The sequence below is a fragment of the Emiliania huxleyi genome (genome assembly GCF_000372725.1).
Source record: "Emiliania huxleyi CCMP1516 unplaced genomic scaffold EMIHUscaffold_281, whole genome shotgun sequence".
In the NCBI taxonomy this organism is placed as follows: domain Eukaryota; phylum Haptophyta; order Isochrysidales; family Noelaerhabdaceae; genus Emiliania; species Emiliania huxleyi.
Genome location: NW_005199916.1, coordinates 129,892 through 145,159, shown reverse-complemented (window position 1 = coordinate 145,159; position 15,268 = coordinate 129,892). Strand labels below are relative to the sequence as shown.

General features: G+C 66.9%; 3 protein-coding genes across 3 annotated transcripts in view; 2 read left to right on the top strand and 1 right to left on the bottom strand.

Moving 5' to 3' along the window:
• Positions 1–960: 960 nt before the first annotated feature.
• On the top strand, positions 961–3,018 carry EMIHUDRAFT_116172 (hypothetical protein; the record flags this gene model as incomplete). Its single annotated transcript, XM_005776202.1, has 6 exons — positions 961–1,113; positions 1,391–1,942; positions 2,283–2,335; positions 2,388–2,507; positions 2,841–2,844; positions 2,929–3,018. 6 exons carry the CDS (start codon positions 961–963, stop codon positions 3,016–3,018), a joined length of 972 nt encoding a protein of 323 aa, XP_005776259.1.
• A 1,157-nt stretch (positions 3,019–4,175) lies between these two features.
• Positions 4,176–6,132, bottom strand: EMIHUDRAFT_443962 (hypothetical protein). Its single transcript, XM_005776201.1, has 2 exons — positions 4,904–6,132; positions 4,176–4,780 (listed from the first exon to the last, which is right to left on the bottom strand). The coding sequence occupies exons 1-2, from the start codon at positions 6,123–6,125 to the stop codon at positions 4,698–4,700; spliced, it is 1,305 nt and encodes a 434-aa protein (XP_005776258.1). The 5' UTR covers positions 6,126–6,132; the 3' UTR covers positions 4,176–4,697.
• A 7,490-nt stretch (positions 6,133–13,622) lies between these two features.
• Positions 13,623–15,268, top strand: part of EMIHUDRAFT_239077 (hypothetical protein) — a gene marked incomplete at both ends in the record, with an annotated part of 2,545 nt that continues 899 nt past the window's right edge. The window contains 2 exons of the mRNA XM_005776200.1: positions 13,623–14,187; positions 14,270–14,304. Coding sequence (XP_005776257.1) covers positions 13,623–14,187; positions 14,270–14,304 — 600 coding nt within the window. The remainder of the gene's footprint in view (positions 14,188–14,269; positions 14,305–15,268) is intronic.

The following is a 15,268-nucleotide window of genomic DNA, read 5'->3' as shown; positions in this document are numbered from 1 at the left end:
TCACGGCTGCGACTGGCCGGCGCCTCGGCGCGTCAGCTCGGCTTGGCGTAGCGATCGTGGCCAGCGCAACTCGCCTGGACTCAACGCTCAGCCAGGAGCTCCCGCACGCGCTGGCGCGAGTCATGGCGCATGCAACGCGTCTGAATGCTCGCCTCGCCTCGCGCAAATGCGACCGTCCTCGCAGCCGATAGTCCACCGCCTGCTAAAGAAGCACAGCGACGAATGCGGCACCGGCGACGCATGGCAGGCTGGTCATGACGCAGTTATAGGGTGTTGTGTGCCGTCAGAGTGACCGTCTCTGTGTGTCAGTGATAGTCAGGGCCGTCCATCAGAGCTCCAGTAAGCTCGGAGACACCCCATTAGTGCGACTCGACCTCTTTGAGTCACTGCCTTCCCGGCGGTTTGGCTGTAGAGCCTCTACAACAAACTCTACAGCAAAATCGCGCTCTACATCGCTCTACAACGCACCCGCCTCGTCACGCAGCCGATGTAGAGCTCTACAGCTCTACAGCGCTCCAGAGCGCTCTACATCTCTACAGCTCTACAGCGCTCTACACTCTACATCCTCTACACCCTCCCTCAGCATGTCCCTGCCCATGCCCATGCCCAGACCGCTAACTCGACCGAGCCCAAGCAGCGCCGGGACGCTCCTCTCCACCGTGATGCTCCTCGCCATCATCGTCACCACGACGTGTCAGCTGCGGACGGGCGTCGCCCACGACATCGTGCGCCCGCTCTCCAACGTCGCCGAGATCCCTGCCTCGCCTGCCAGGAGCGGCGTCGAGCTCCTCGCTGGGCAGGTGCGCGGGTAGGAATTCCCTATTGTGATGTTAGAGGTGGGTTAAGAGGGAGATTCGCGCGAGCTGCGGGACCGCCGGGACGGCGGGCGGGTGATTGCGAGCCGCCACGTTTGGCGACTTTTGGCGACTTTTGGGACGCGCGATCGACCGAGAATCGAAGATGGCAGGCGAGGCCGTCACGGCCATGATCGTGGTTGCCGACGCCGGCGACAACCCGCTGGCGGACCGCCGCGAGGACCGGGAGGCGGCGGCGGCGCGGGAGAAGAAGGCGAAGGTGGCGAAGCTCAACTCGCAGACGGCGAACGCGATGGAGGTGAATTCCTAGACGAGCTCTGCACCAATACTCTGCCGCGATCCGGATTTTAACAGCTACTTGGAGCAGTTGTCGGCAGCCTCACATCCAGGGCCGGGGAGCTGAGAAGCGCACCCAGCGGGCCGGATGATCGGGATCGGGTTGCGGGCAACGCCCAGTTTATTTTTTATTCTCGCGCGGCCATATTACGGGTGTGTATATGAGCACTCCCTCTCCGCCGTCGCCGTCGGCGCTGCCCAAGCCCTCCTTCAGCCGCCCGCTCGGTGCCAAACCAAAGGCGCGCACGACACCCGACGCGGCCGCCAAGCAGCTTGCCAAGGTCGCGCTGGGCTCAGCCTCGAGCAAGGCTGCCGCCTCGAGCAAGGCTTCCGCGCCGCCTGCTGCAGCTCCCTCACGCGCGCCTGCAGCTTCGGCCTCGCGGCCGATCGAGCAGTATCCGACGGGCGTCGTCGGGGTGAGCTCCGAGTTCTCGAGCAGCGACAACTCCGCGCGGCAGCTGCTCGGCCGCCCGGCCGTGTATCCCAAGGCTGGCTCCAGCGTCCGAGCGTGGTCGCCCGTCCCTCGCGAGGGGGAGGACCGCGAGTGGGTGCGGCTGCTCTTCCGCACCGCCGTGGAGCCCTCCTCGGTCACCGTGTACCAGTCCTTCAACCCGGGCTCCCTCGTCGAGGTTCGCGCGGCGACCGAGGTCGGCGGTGAGGGCGGCGAGGCGTCGGACTGGGCGACCATCTGGCGGGGAGAGAGGTACAACACCGACCCACACCGGCAGCCGAGCGACGCGCTCGAGCTCAAGGTCTCTCCCGGCACGCTTCCCGTCCGCGCGATTGAGCTGGTCAGTTTCCGTCTCCGCCGCCACACTCGCCACGCACGCACCGCCACCGCCACCCTCGCCGCACACACCGCCGCTGCCACACTCGCCACGCACCGCCACCGCCACCCTCCCCCCCCACACCGCCACTGCCACACTCGCCACGCACACACCGCCACCGCCACGACACCCTGTCCCCCGGTGGTTGCCCCGCACCCGCACACGACTCGCCACCCCTCCCGCCCCCTTCTAACCCCTCCACCCCACCCCACCCCACCCCACACCTCCCTCCCGCGCGCGCTGGGAAGGTCCTCGACACGACAGGCTGTGAACAGCGTCTCTTCACACCCATTGCTGTGAACAGGTGCTCGACACGACAGGCTGGTCCGACGCCTTTTGGAGCGAGCCCCCGCCTCCGTGCGGCGATTCACACAATGAGTCGACTCACACGAGATGGGCCTATGAGTAGGAGCGAGATCGACTCCGTGCGGCTGGTTGGCACGCCCGCCTCGCTCTCTCCGCCGCCGCCCCACCCCTTCGTGACGCTCCAGCCGAGCGAGACGGAGTCAGCCTTTGCGGAGCGCGCTCGGTGGGTGCACCGCCGATTCGGCCCGCCGCCAGCCGGTGACGAGCGGGCGGCCATGCAGCAGGCGCACCCCCCCACACACCCACCACACACACATGGACACACACACACGCACACACCCTCACACTCTGGCATATACACACCTCAAACACGATTACACTGACCCGCAATACTAACCCTAACCCTAATCCCCAACCCATTCTCCCTAACCCCCGCTCACCCAGGGGGACGGGGGTTTGGCCCTTTAATTCCGGGGGGCCCCTTTTTTTTAAACGTCGAGTTTCGAGGGTTCCCCCCCCCCCCCCCCCCCCCCGCCCCCCCGCTCCCTTGTGGAAGGAAGGTTACCTGACCTGACCTTTCCTAGGCGGCCCTCTCGATGGTCTGGGCCAACAGCCGTCACCTCGGCTGTCGCTACCCGGCGAAGGTGGAGAGGAGCGCCGGGCTCAAGGGGCGTCCGATCGCGGCGAGCGGCGCGGCGCTAGACGGCGAGATGCGCATGCGCGGGGCAAAGTGAGGCAGGTGAGCCGCAGGCTGGAGGACAGGGGACGCGTCGGTCTCAACCGAAGGACGCAGATATCGCGAGATCCCCGAGAGCGCCACAGCCGCTTGCGAGTTGTGTGGGGCGTGTGGCCTTGGGTGTTGGGAGAGATGAAGAGATGCCTGCCCGCCGCAAACAGTTTCACATTTCACAGATTTTGGTTTTGTTATTTGTGTGTCGCACAGGGCACAGCTCTCGTGGAGTCGCACAGCACCACCCCATTACGGGGTGTGGTGTGTGGGGCCGAGCGTTTTTGATCTCTGGGTCAGTGGGCGCCCGCCCGCCGCCTCTGAGGGGGTCGGGCCCCCTAGACTGAAAACAAAAACAAAATGTAGAACCGACAAAAACAGCCTGCGAGAGCGGCGCTGCGCGCCGCCTACTTCGTGCGGCGGGTCGTGAGTGACCCCCACGACCACGGCATCCAAAAAAATGGAAAAGTAGACAATAGTCGGATGGGCACGAACCCGCGCAGCGCCGGCTTTGAGCCACGCGCCTCGATCTTCAGAGGCGCGTGCGCTGCCCCTTCCGGCAAGGACGACGACATCGAGGGGATGTCTATTGTTGCGCGATGGCGTCATCCATTTCGTCAAGCCAGCTTCATCGTGGCCGTCGCCACCCTCGCCGCCGTCTCGCCTACGTCGCCGCCGTCGCTATCAGGCCCATTCATGATGCAGGCCCAGCCCACACACCCCTGGCTCCTATGCCGACGTGTCCCGCGTGCTCCCCCGTCCCCCCGCCGATGTCTCTGCTGCCGCCCAGCGGAGCTCTGCAGCGGGCCCTCCTCGCCGCTTTCGCTGCCGCTGCATCGCTGTCGGCTCGTCATTTCTGTCTACAGTCATTGGGGGCTGCCATCGCTGTTCTCTCTCTCTCCCTGGGTCAGCTCCAACCTGCCGTGTCGGGACGTCACCCCCTCGGCTCCTCCCCCCCCCCCCTCTCCGCTGAACTGCTTGCTGCTGCTGCTCGCTTTGTCCCAGGAGCCAGGTGCTTGTGTCTAATCGTAGTGGGGGCCCTGGCCCCCCTCTGTTTTCTGTTTTCTGTTTTTCAAAACGCCCGCCCGCCCGCCACCCCGAGGTGGCTCGGCCCCCCACTGACCCAGAGATAAAAAAACGTCGGCCTGGAGGGTGAATACTGAATTGACCACACTTATTTCGAGAACGATTGAAGCAAACGACCCACAGACGACTTACTTCAGCCAACACCTCAACTGACAGACAAAAGCAAGCGAACCAGAACTAAGACAGTGCGCGTCACTCGCGGTGTGAGACTGCCGGGACAACCCAACACCAACACTCGAGTGCGCGCACAGCCGAGCGGCGCGGCGACACGTACGGCGGCGGAGGCCATCATCTCTCTCGATCTCGCATCTCTCGCATCCCGCATGCACATCACAGCGGCGACAGACACGCACACCACACTCCCCCCCTCCCCTCCTCACAACACCCTCCATCACGCACCTCCTCTCCTCTGTCCCTCGGTGCATCTAAGCACAGCAGTGGCGGGCAAGCCCCAGCTCACCGACACAGTGAAGGCGGCCGCAAAACACAAGAGCCGCCGGACGGCCCCGTCAGGCGTCCTCCCCCCAACCCGCACCAGCCCCGGCGCGGCTGGTCTGCTCTACGCCAGGGCGCGGGTGGAGCGAGCTGGCGGCGCGGCCCTCACGCGCCGCCCGCAACGGGGCCGGAAGCCCGCTCCTCGCGCCGCTTGCCGCCCCGCCGCCGCGTCACGGTGGCCCAGCCGCCTAGTGAAGGAGCGGTGCGGGTCGGGGAGGTGTGGGCGGGTGGGTGGGTGGGGGTGGTGGGTGTGTGTGTGGGGGGGGGGGGGGGCACGGCCCCGGGTCGGGGGGGGAGGGGGCGCGCGGCACCGTCTTTGCCGGGGCCGCTTCCCCTTGGTCGGGCCCCCCAAGCGCCAACCTCCATCGTTGCGACGGGGGGGATGGCCTCCTCTGCCGACAGCTCCGCCTCGGCGGTGGCCGCCGCCACCGCCGCCTCTGTTGAGGCGGCGTCGTCGGCGGCGGCGGCAGCGGCGTTGGACCACGGCAGCGGGGGCAGCGTCTCGTCAGACGAGACGCTGACACTCCACGCGCTGGGGGCGCCGGCCTGGTCATCCGAGCCCGCCCCGTCGGCCCCGTCCCCCTTGGGCTGCTGCTCCTCCCCCTTTGCCTTCTTCTTGCGTCTCCGCCGCTTCTTCTCGCCGTCGGGAGAGGAGGCCGCCCCGACAGCCGCGACCGCCGCAGCGGCCGCGGAAGCAGAAGCGCCGGCGTCGTCGTCGGCCTCTGGCTCAGGCAGCGGCTCCGGGGAGAGCACAGCCAGGCCGGCGTCCGACGTTGCGCCCGCAGCAGCAGCTTCCGCCGCCGCGACAGGGCCCTCCCCGGCGCCGCTCGCCGCGTCGGGCTCCGGGGAAGGCCGCCGGGTGCGCGCGCGTCGCCGCTCAACGACGTTCCAGCCACCCGGGCTGGCGGCATCCTCGCTCCAGGCGGCGGGGGGTGAGGCGGGCATGCTGGTCGTCCACAGCTCCGGCTCACTGGCCGGCATCGGCGCAACCTCGACATCGGCCGCGCTGTCGTCGGCTGCCGCGTCGTCGGCGGCAGCGTCGTCGGCGGCGTCGTCCGCATCCCCCGGAGGGGCAAGCGCCGCAGCCTCGGCGGCCGGCTCGTGCGTCGAGGCGGTGTCGGAGTCGGCACGCTCGACGCCGTCCGCCGACCCCTTGCCGTACGCCTTGCCGGTCGCCCCCTCGCTCCCCGCCTCCGACCCCTCCTCTGCGGAGGAGGCCTTGCCGCGCTGCGCCGCCGCAACCGCCTTGGCGTCGGCAGAGCGCCCCTTCTGCCGCTTGTGGCGGCGTCGCGCCGCCGGCTTGGTGGCCGCCGGCAGATCCACGCACGCCCCCTCCCCCTCCGCGCCCTCTTCCTCGGCGCGATCGTCGAGCAGCGGCATCTGCTGCTTGGCCTGCCACGCCCACGCAGCGCCGAGCGAGAGGCCCACAGCGCCGAGGGCGACGAGCGGCGCGACGAGCGCGGCGCGCTGGGCGCTCGCGAGAGAGGCCACCGACGGGTAGTTCCCGTTCGAGTGCAAGCGCTGCAGCGTCATGGCAACCTTGCAACACAGCGGGGCGCGCTCAGAGGGAGCGAGGGAAAGCGGGGTGGGGCTGGGGTCGGGAGACGGAGAGCACGAGAGAGGCGGCTAGAAGCGGCGGCGGCGGCGGCCGCGCGCTCTCTGCAGGCGCGAGGGAGTTTCCGCCCTCTTTGTGTGGGGTGCGTGGGGCCGCGGCGTCACCAGCGGCGGCAGCGAGGCTTTTGCGAGTCGCGGAAAAATCGCCCCGGGAGGGGGGCGAATTCTTTCCGCCGCGACCACAGCGCGATATAGCGCCACTAGTGGGGGACCTGCGGCGGCCCCCGCCTCTGTTGTTCGCGGGCAGTGAGAGACGCAGGATCTGCACGCCAAAGTGGGGCCACTCCGCATTTTCATTTTGGTTTTGGGTTGTCGGAGATCATCCATCAGCACTCATAAGTCAGTCAAAGCTCAGTCGTGGCAGCTGGCACGTGAGCAGAGTCGCTGCATGCAACGGCGCCGCCACACGCTCCGGACGACCGACACACCGACACACCACGCACAATAGGAGGCTATCGCGCACGATCGGCCATCGCACCCACCGCAAACACCTCGCCGCACAGATGGGGGGAGGCATAATCCCACACACACCGGAGCAGCGCAGACACCTTACACGTCAGCGCTCGCTCGATGTGGCCGGCGCTCTCCCCTCTCCTATCGCCTTTTCGACGGCGGCGTGCGGCCACGCGCCGCGCCGAGCCGGTCTCGGCGGGAGACCTCGGAGCCGCACGCGATGCGGGCATGCGCGATGGCTCCGTTGGCTCCGTGCCTAAGGCAGATAGATTAGGGTGTGAGCTGCGGCAGCCACCGTTTCTGTACCTCGATCACGTGCAGGCCGTCGGAGGCCGCGCTGGATGACCCAGGGCCGGCGGCGGTGAAGGCGTCCGTCGATGAAGGGATGTCGTCGAGGGAGCCATCGTCCTCCGCGGCTGGTGCACCGGTCCAGTTGTCAGAGTTCGAGATCGCCGTCGACTTGGAGAGTTCGGCCCGTTGACGAACTCACGGAATGTGAGCGACTTGGTGCACGCTGATAGTCGAGCATCATGGCTCGCACCTCATCCTGAGCGCAAGGAACTCGCCCAGGGGCCAGCTGTTGGCGTCGCCGTTTTGATCGAGCTGCATCCACTGCATGGTTTCGTAGTCAAGCGTAAACGCCCAGGAGTTGGTGCCTGGGTGACTTGCTGATGAGAGCGCCTTCCAGGCGGGTAGTCGTGCCCCTCACCTAAGGTCATACGGCGGCGTCAGAGGGGGGGGAGGGGCGCGAAGCGTGAACATGGAGGCAAGCAGGTGGTGGCTGCACCTGGCCAAAGCCGGCGACCTCAAAGTTGTCGTAGGTTGTGCGGGTATCGCTGAGCGTGAGAGGGACTGGATCTGCAGCAACGCGGGCGGCAGCGGCCGGAGAGGCCGGAGAGCCGTCCGACGGAGGCCGGTCGTGCATCGGCGCGTCGGCCGTAGGGGCCGGGGGGGCGGCGGCATCCATGTATAGCGCTGCGGGTCGCTGCGGGCCGACGATTGTGGACTGATCGATCGTCGGCGGGCGGTGTTCTCGAGTGTTCAGCTTTTACGTTCTACGTTAAAAGAGCGTCGGCGCGGACACGAGAGACTTATAAGGGTAGATAACAACTGTCTATGCGCGCGCTCCGCCCCCGGCCGCTGCCGCCGCGAATGCGCGCGGCGGCCGCGCGCTTGGTGCGGGAGCCCACCGGACGCTCGCGCGGCGCCAGGGCGTATCGGTCTCGGCACGTCTCGCGCGCTGCGAGGTGTCTTTTGGCATGCTGGCGCTTGGCAAAGACGCCAGCAAGCTCGCCTTGCTTGCCTGCGGCCGCGGGCGTGTGGGTGGGCCCGCCAGGCTCGGCGAGGCTCGGCGCGGGTCTTCGAGCTCGCCGCCGGCGGCGAGCCAGCATAGCTCGTCGCTCGACGGGAGCCTGTCCGGTATGCTCTGGGCATGCTGTAGAGCATCGCCAACTTTCTGGGAGGGTCTGCAGGGCCAGGGCGGGCCGGCTCGGGCGCGATTGCGCGCTCAATACTACCACGACTACCTGCTCTCGAACCGGGCCGCCGACGGCGGGCTTGTGCGGCGCGCCACTCGACGGCAGGCTGCTCCTCACCCTTCCGACAGCATCTGCTGTCTCGCTTCTCTCGCTGTGACCGCATCTGGGGGCCTGCGCCGACCTCCTCGCTTCGCCAGCGCTGCCTATGACTGCGGCACGCACGTCGGCTCGCCGCCCGCGTAGGGCGCGGCGGGCCCGCATAGCGCGCCAACGCGCCGCGCGAGCTCACACACCTACGGGACATGTCTCAGACACGTCACGGACGTGTCGCAGACACTGTCAAACGCGCCGCGCGAGCTGACACACCTACGGGACATGTCTCGGACACGTCACGGACATGTCGCGGACACTGTCAAACGCGCCAGTCCGGGAGCCAGCCAGCCGCACAACTGCGCAGGCGCTAGCCCTAGCGCTCGTGCAATAGACTCGAGAGAAGAGACTGCTGAGGGAAGAGAAGAGACCGCTGAGTGCTAGAGTGTCTGAGAGAGAGGGGGAGAGAGGGAGAGAGGGAGAGGGAGAGAGGGGGGGGGGGGGAGAAGAAGAGAGAGAGAGAGAGATACAGAGAGAGAGAGAGAGAGAGAGAGAGAGAGAGAGAGAGAGAGAGAGAGAGAGAGAGAGAGAGAGAGAGAGAGAGAGAGAGAGAGATGTTTTGGCCGTTCATAGTGGGAGTAAGTAAACTCCCCTGCGTCACTACGTGCCTCCCCGTCTTTGTAGCCTGGCGTTTGTGTCCCGTTTGTGCCGCGTCCCGTGCCCCCGAGTTCATTTCATTAAGTAAACGGTAGCGGAAAGAGATTCGACGCGTCGCGCCCAGATAGATAGATTTTCTGGCGTTCATTTAAATACGCCACATAGATTCAATTTTGCCGAAAAAATGAATCTATATCGCCAAAAACACGTGTGGTTGTAAAATTCTTAAAATGAATACGTCCGTCCAAGCCATCGCACGGGCCAACGAGCAGGTTAGGTACTGACGGCTGCGCCGTTCGACGTGCCGCGCGCGAAGGCAGCCCGATCACTCGAGAGGGTCCACCCGGCTCTTCCACACCTTGGGTTCGTCTGGATTCGAAACGCCGCTGTGGAGAACGGGCGCGGCGCAAGACAGCGCCTCGGCAGCGCCTCGACGGCGGCCGCAAAAGTCGTCTCATGCTCTTCGCCGCGCGGCCTCGAGGCCCCGCGAGCGCGTACTGAGGTCAGCACAACCCGCTCCGACTCCAGACGGCCGGCGCGCGCGCGCGCCGCGCGCGCGCGCGCTCTTGCTCCCACCTCTTCACCCGGACCCGCGATGGCATCTCTTGGCTCTTGCGCTCAGACGCGAGATGCGTGCTTGCCCAGTCCTCCTGCTGCCCAGCAGCTCTCCTGTGGGGAGATTAGCAGGCATGCGGCCGGTACAACAGTAGGCTCGACGCCCTGCAACTTGACCAGCTACCCCGGCTGGTACAAGCGCGAAGGTGCGGCGTCGACCCGGTGCCGTATAATGGTGAGCACAACACGGCCCTGGAGGGCGCGCCCTGCACGCCCGCACTCGTGCAGGGCATGCGGCTGCAGCAACGAGTCCGAGCCACTGGTCGACCAGCGGCCGACGGCACCGTCGCCGCCGCCGGCGCAGCCTGACTCGACCGGAGCCACCGTCGCCGTCGCCGGTGCTGCAGCCGCGGCCATCGGACTCCTCGCCGCACTCCGCACCTTCAGTCTCACGGCCTGAGCCACGGTGGGACGGAGCCCCTCACGCACTCCTGCGCCGCCGCGTTCGCCGGGCTCCCTCCCACCTGCTCCGCCCCCAACCTCACCGGCGACGCCCCAGTGTTCGAAGCGGAAAAATCGCTGAGAAAAAACGCTTCGCCTCCCTTTCTTCTGACTGCCCCCCTCCCTTAAAATCCCTGTGTGGTGGCGGCGTGCCGTCCTCCCATCCCTCCCTTGGGTTGTCTGTTTTCTTTCTTTCTTTCTTTGCCCCCCTCCCCCCGTCGTTTATGCATCCTAACCTATGCGTGGGGGGTCCGAGCGTCGAGAGTGGTAGAGAGAGCTCCCCTGTGCCCCCCAGGTTCGGGGGCGAACTGGGGGCGAGAGAGATCCCCTGTGCCCTGTGCCCAGCCCTCTCCGCGCGGCGATGCGCCCTCCCCCCTCGCTTTTGCAAAATCCTGCAAAGGTGGGGACGTGTCTGTCCTCGACCCAGCCCTAGTTTGGGATGTCCGTTGTATTTATTTTATTTATTTATTATCGGGGGTCCTCCGAGCGTCGAGAGTGGTAGAGAGAGCTCGAGTCCGTATGTATGAGAAACGGATGGATAGGTAGGAATCAGCTTCACTCACTGACTGTCATCTCTCTCCTCTTTGAGTCTTTGTGCGTGCGAGCGAGCACTCGTCGCGGATGCGGCGCACCTGCGCGCGGGCGTCGGCGGTCGAAGACGAAACTGCGGTGGGTGGCGGCCCGACCGGGTGCGGCCGGGGGGGGGATGCCGCCGGGGGCGAGGGCGGGGCGAGGGCGAGGGCGGTCCGAGGGCGGGGCGAGGGCGGTCCGAGGGCGGGGCGAGGGAAACGACACACATTGGCTGCCGGCTGCCGGGGTGTGGCCGAGCGAGGGGGGGCGCGAACGCCTACCCCTACGTGCAGTAGCTACGCGCTATAGCATGAGCGCACCTGCATGAGCGCACCTGCCCCGGCACCTGCCCAACACCGCGGCGCTCACGCCCCTGTTTTGCTGAACGTGTGATGCCCCCGCCCGCAGGAGCTCCTGTGGTGCAGCTACGCCGCTAAACGCCCGGCCGGTCTACAGAGCCCCCGATACCTCACTGCCCCGACTCCCACGCCTCGACCTTCTTGGGCAGCAGCTGGTTCGACAAGTCCTCTCCGTGGCCTAGGCAGCCGCGATCGCCCTGGCCCCACGCGAAGAGGGCTCCGTCGGCGGTGCGGGCGAGGCTGTGGCAGCTTCCAGCCGAGACAGCAACAACGCGCTGCCCAGCAAAGGCCTCGATCTTCTTCGGCAGCAGCTGGATCTGCCAGTCGCCGTGGCCCAGCTTGCCAGAGGCTCCACCGCCCCAGCTCCAGACAGCGCCATCGGCGGTGAGGGCGAGGCTGTGAGCCTCTCCAACCGACACGGCGACGACGCGCTGGCCAGCGAAGTCCTCGATCTTCTTCGGCAGCCACTGGTCCTGCCCATCGCCGTGGCCCAGCCGGCCAACGGCTCCATAGCCCCAACTCCAGAGGCTGCCGTCGGCGGTGAGGGCGATGCTGTGGAATACTCCAGCCGACACAGCGATGACGCGCTGGTTAGCCAAGGCCTCAATCTTCTTGGGCAGCAGCTGGCGCTGCTGGTCGCCGTGGCCCAGGCGGCCTTGCCCTCCACTGCCCCAGCTCCAGATGCTGCCGTCGGCAGTGGTGGCGAGGCTGTGACCATCTCCAGCCGAGACAGCGACGACGCGCTGGCCTGCCAAGGCCTCGACCTTCTCGGGCAGCAGCTGGTCCTGGTGGTCGCCCTGGCCCAGCTGGCAAGCTCCATCGCCCCAGCTCCAGACGGAGCCGTCGGCGGTGGTGGCGAGGCTGTGGTGGGCTCCAGCCGACACAGCGACGACGCGCTGGCCCGCCAACGCCTCAATCTTCTTGGGCAGGAGCTGGTCCTGCCGGTCGCCGTGGCCCAGCCGGCCAGAGGCTCCAAAGCCCCAGCTCCAGACGGAGCCGTCGGCAGTAAGGGCCAGGCTATGGTAGTGTCCAACCGAAACGCTCACGGCGCGTTCGCCGCCCAGCGGAGAAGGGAGGCGGGTCGGCTTGTTGAACCGCGTCACGCCCTCGCCGTGGCCAAGGAGGCCTGGGATGTGATCCGGCGCACAGCCGCACGACGAGAGCCGCCCCTCGCCGTCAATGAAGACGCTGTGATACAGGCCTGCCTTCGCCCTCGCCGGCGGGCTGGTATCGCACAGCAACGCAGCAAAGCACAGCCACCGCACGGCGCAGCTCTCGCCCTCGGGCTGCGCTGGCAGCTCGAAGCCGCGCTCTTGCGCCCACAAGCGGATGCCCTGCTCCGCGAGCGAGTGAAAGAGGAGCGAGACGGCCGCGACGCGAGCGATGTCGATGGGGCTGTCGCAGCGAGAGAGGGCGCGCTCGAGGAGCTCCCTGGGGAGGTCGAGGAGGCGGGCGGGCGGCGGCGTGCTTGGCGAGGGCGCGGCGGTGGCGGAGGCGGCGAGGCGGCGCGAGCGGCGGCGCGGCGGGGTGGACATCGCGAAGAAAAGAATTCGTGTTCGACGATACGGGCCAGGAAAAGAAAAACACTGCTAAGCTCTGCGGTGCGGGCCAGGTCCTCTTCAACACGCGTGTGTGCGTGTATATGCTCCTCCTCGCTGCGGCCCCGCTCGCCGTACGGCACGCCGGCCCCGACTTCTCCACGTTCCTCGACCACGCGACCGGAACTTGCTACTTGGCGAGGCGCAGTCTTTCGGCACTCACCGGCAGTTCACCGTACTTCGACGTAGTATGGGCCCCCGGGGGCCCTCTACAGCAGCGGCGAAGTGAGCGTGTTTGTGGTGTTGGTGTGGCGTCTGAGCTTGGATCTGTGACTAAAGGTAAAGCCGGTTACCACGGATGGATCCCCACCCGAATAACACACAGTGAGCGCCCCAGCGCTTCACTACGCCCTCCGCGCGAAATCGCTAGTGGTGCTTTGTGGTATTATATTGTACTTTTGAGTAGTATGGTTCCCGAGACCGACGGAGGATTTCTCGACGTTGTCCGGTACCTCCACGCGGCCGACGTCGACAGAGCACTTAGAGTGCAGTCATTAACCTTATTCTACATGTTAGGCTTGCGAGTTCTTTTTGTGCTGTACCTGGTTAGTGTTCGCGCTAAGCCCCTTCCCCCCCCTCCGCCTTCGCCATCCCCCACCTGTGCATTCCACTCCGTCCGCTCCCTCCCGCTTGGCGCCCATCCCGCCCTCCGCCCTCGCCCTCCGCCCTTGCCCTGGCTGGCCTGGGTGGCATCTCCTCGTCATCACGCGCCAGGCGGGAGGGAAGTGGACGGGGCCCTGAGCCGACCTAGCCCTAAACGGAATGGGGCGCCCAACACGTGCCCGGATTACTGTGCCTTCCCCGGGCACAACAGCCTTTCGGTTCGTGAAGGGTCGGTGCGTGTCGTGACCCCCTGGAACAACCGTGCGCTCCCGCACCATCTCCGTTGCTTGGTTTTCTAACCTTGCCACCCGGCGGGAGGCGGCCAGGGCTCATAGACTCGGTCGAGAGACCCCAGATTGGCATCCATGCCTCTCTGGACAGGGTGGCCCGCCACAAGGACCCCAGGAATTGCGACTCGCCGCTTTCCTCCCGCTGTGATTCTGTGTGAGCTCTGTGTCTTGATTTGCCAACAATATACCAAACACACGAGAGAGGAGAAAAGAAATATACGCGACGACTGGGTGACAGGCACATACACACGCGGCGCCGCTCATGACGCGCCTGCGTGATCTGCTCCCCTACTTCTGCGGCGGGAGCCTGTGCCCTGGCTGCTGCGACGGCGGGCCGGCGTGCGACTGCTTGGAGGTCTCGCCGTCGCTCGTAGACAGCTTCGTGGACCTCGTCACGGGGCCGGAGGCCGCCACGCCGTCGGACCTGCCGCTGCTGAGACGCTCGCGGCGGCGGCGAGCGCCGTGGGACCTGGAGGGCTTGGGCTGGTCGTCGCCGCAGTCGGACGCCGATTGGAGAGGGTCGATGGGGTGCGAGGCGGACGGCTGCGTGCCGGGTGCCCGGTTCGTGCTCGGCGGAGCCAGCTTCCGCGTGGCCAAGCGGGTGGGCACGGGGGCCCACTCGGTCGTCTGGCAGTGCGAGCGCGTCGCCGACTGCAAGCCCGGCCGCGCGTCGCCAACTTCGCCGGTGCCGGCCGAGGGCGGCGGCGACTTGGCGCTCAAGGTTGGCTCGCTCGGCGACCCGTCGCGCGAGCTGGCGGCACTGCACCTGCTCGGCCCGTCGGGCGGCCTCTTCCCGCAGCTGCACGGTGCTGTCGACTTTGCGTGCGGTGTGCGCTCCGCGCTCGCGCTGTCGCTGCATGGCGCCCTCGCCCTAGATGCATCCCCTCCGCCGCCGCGCCCTCCGCGGAGGGGGTGCACCCGCGGTAGAGCCGAGCGAGGGCCTTGTGAGAGCGCGCACAGTCGGCCGTATCTCGACTGCACACGCGCCGCACCCCCTGTGCTAGTCGAGAGAGCACACTCACACCCGGACTCTCACGCTGGCGACGCCGGTGCGACACTCCAGGCCCGTCGCTGCAGTGAGGTGCACAAGCTCCCCACAATCTCCCCACAATCTCCCCACAATCTCCCACAATCTGCGCGTTAGGTCCGTCGCTACACGAGGTGCAGCTGAAGCGAGGGCTGCGGCCCTGCAGGCTCGACTTTGTGGTCGCCGCCGCCGCGCAGGTGTGATCACGCCTCGCTCGGCCGAGAGCCGGCCCGCTGGTACTGCTGACTCTTCGTTTCTGTGACCGTCGACCCTCTCCCGAGATCGCACAGACCGCCACGCGTGTCTGCCCCGTGTGTCCCGCGAGTGCGTGCGGCCCGTCGTCCGCGCCAGGACGTGTGTCCCGCCGACTGACGGCCTGCTCCGCCGCGCAGCTGACCGACATGCTGCGCGCTCTCTCGCGTGTCCGCCTTATCCACGCCGACATCAAGCGAGATGTAGCCGAGATGTAGCCGAGAGGCAGCCGAGAGGCAGCCGAGAGATAGCCGAGATGTAGCCGAGATGTAGCCGACATCAAGCGAGATGTAGCCGAGATGTAGCCGAGAGACAGCCGAGAGACAGCCGAGAGACAGCCGAGAGGCAGCCGAGAGACAGCCGAGAGGCAGCCGAGAGACAGCCGAGAGGTAGCCGAGAGATAGCCGAGGTATAGCCGAGAGATGGCCGACATCAAGCCGCAGAGCCTGCTCGCCACGCCAGCACACGGCCCACACGTCCCCCTTGCCCTCCACATTGCCCTCCAGGCCGCAGAACCTGCTCGTGCGGCCGCCGAACGCGCCCGTCGACGCGGAGCTCGACAGCACCACCGGTCTCACCCTGGCGCCCACACCGCCCCCGCAACGACGCCTCGCCCTCACCCCCCTTCG

What these genes read in the sequence shown, in the direction of transcription:
- EMIHUDRAFT_443962 (XM_005776201.1), bottom strand. Translation starts at nt 6,125, where the DNA reads ATGACGCTGCAGCGCTTGCACTCGAACGGGAACTACCCGTCGGTGGCC. An exon ending in AAGCGGCCCCGGCAAAGACG is followed by an intron (nt 4,781 to 4,903) that starts GTGCCGCGCGCC and finishes CTCCTTCACTAG; the next exon opens with GCGGCTGGGCCACCGTGACG.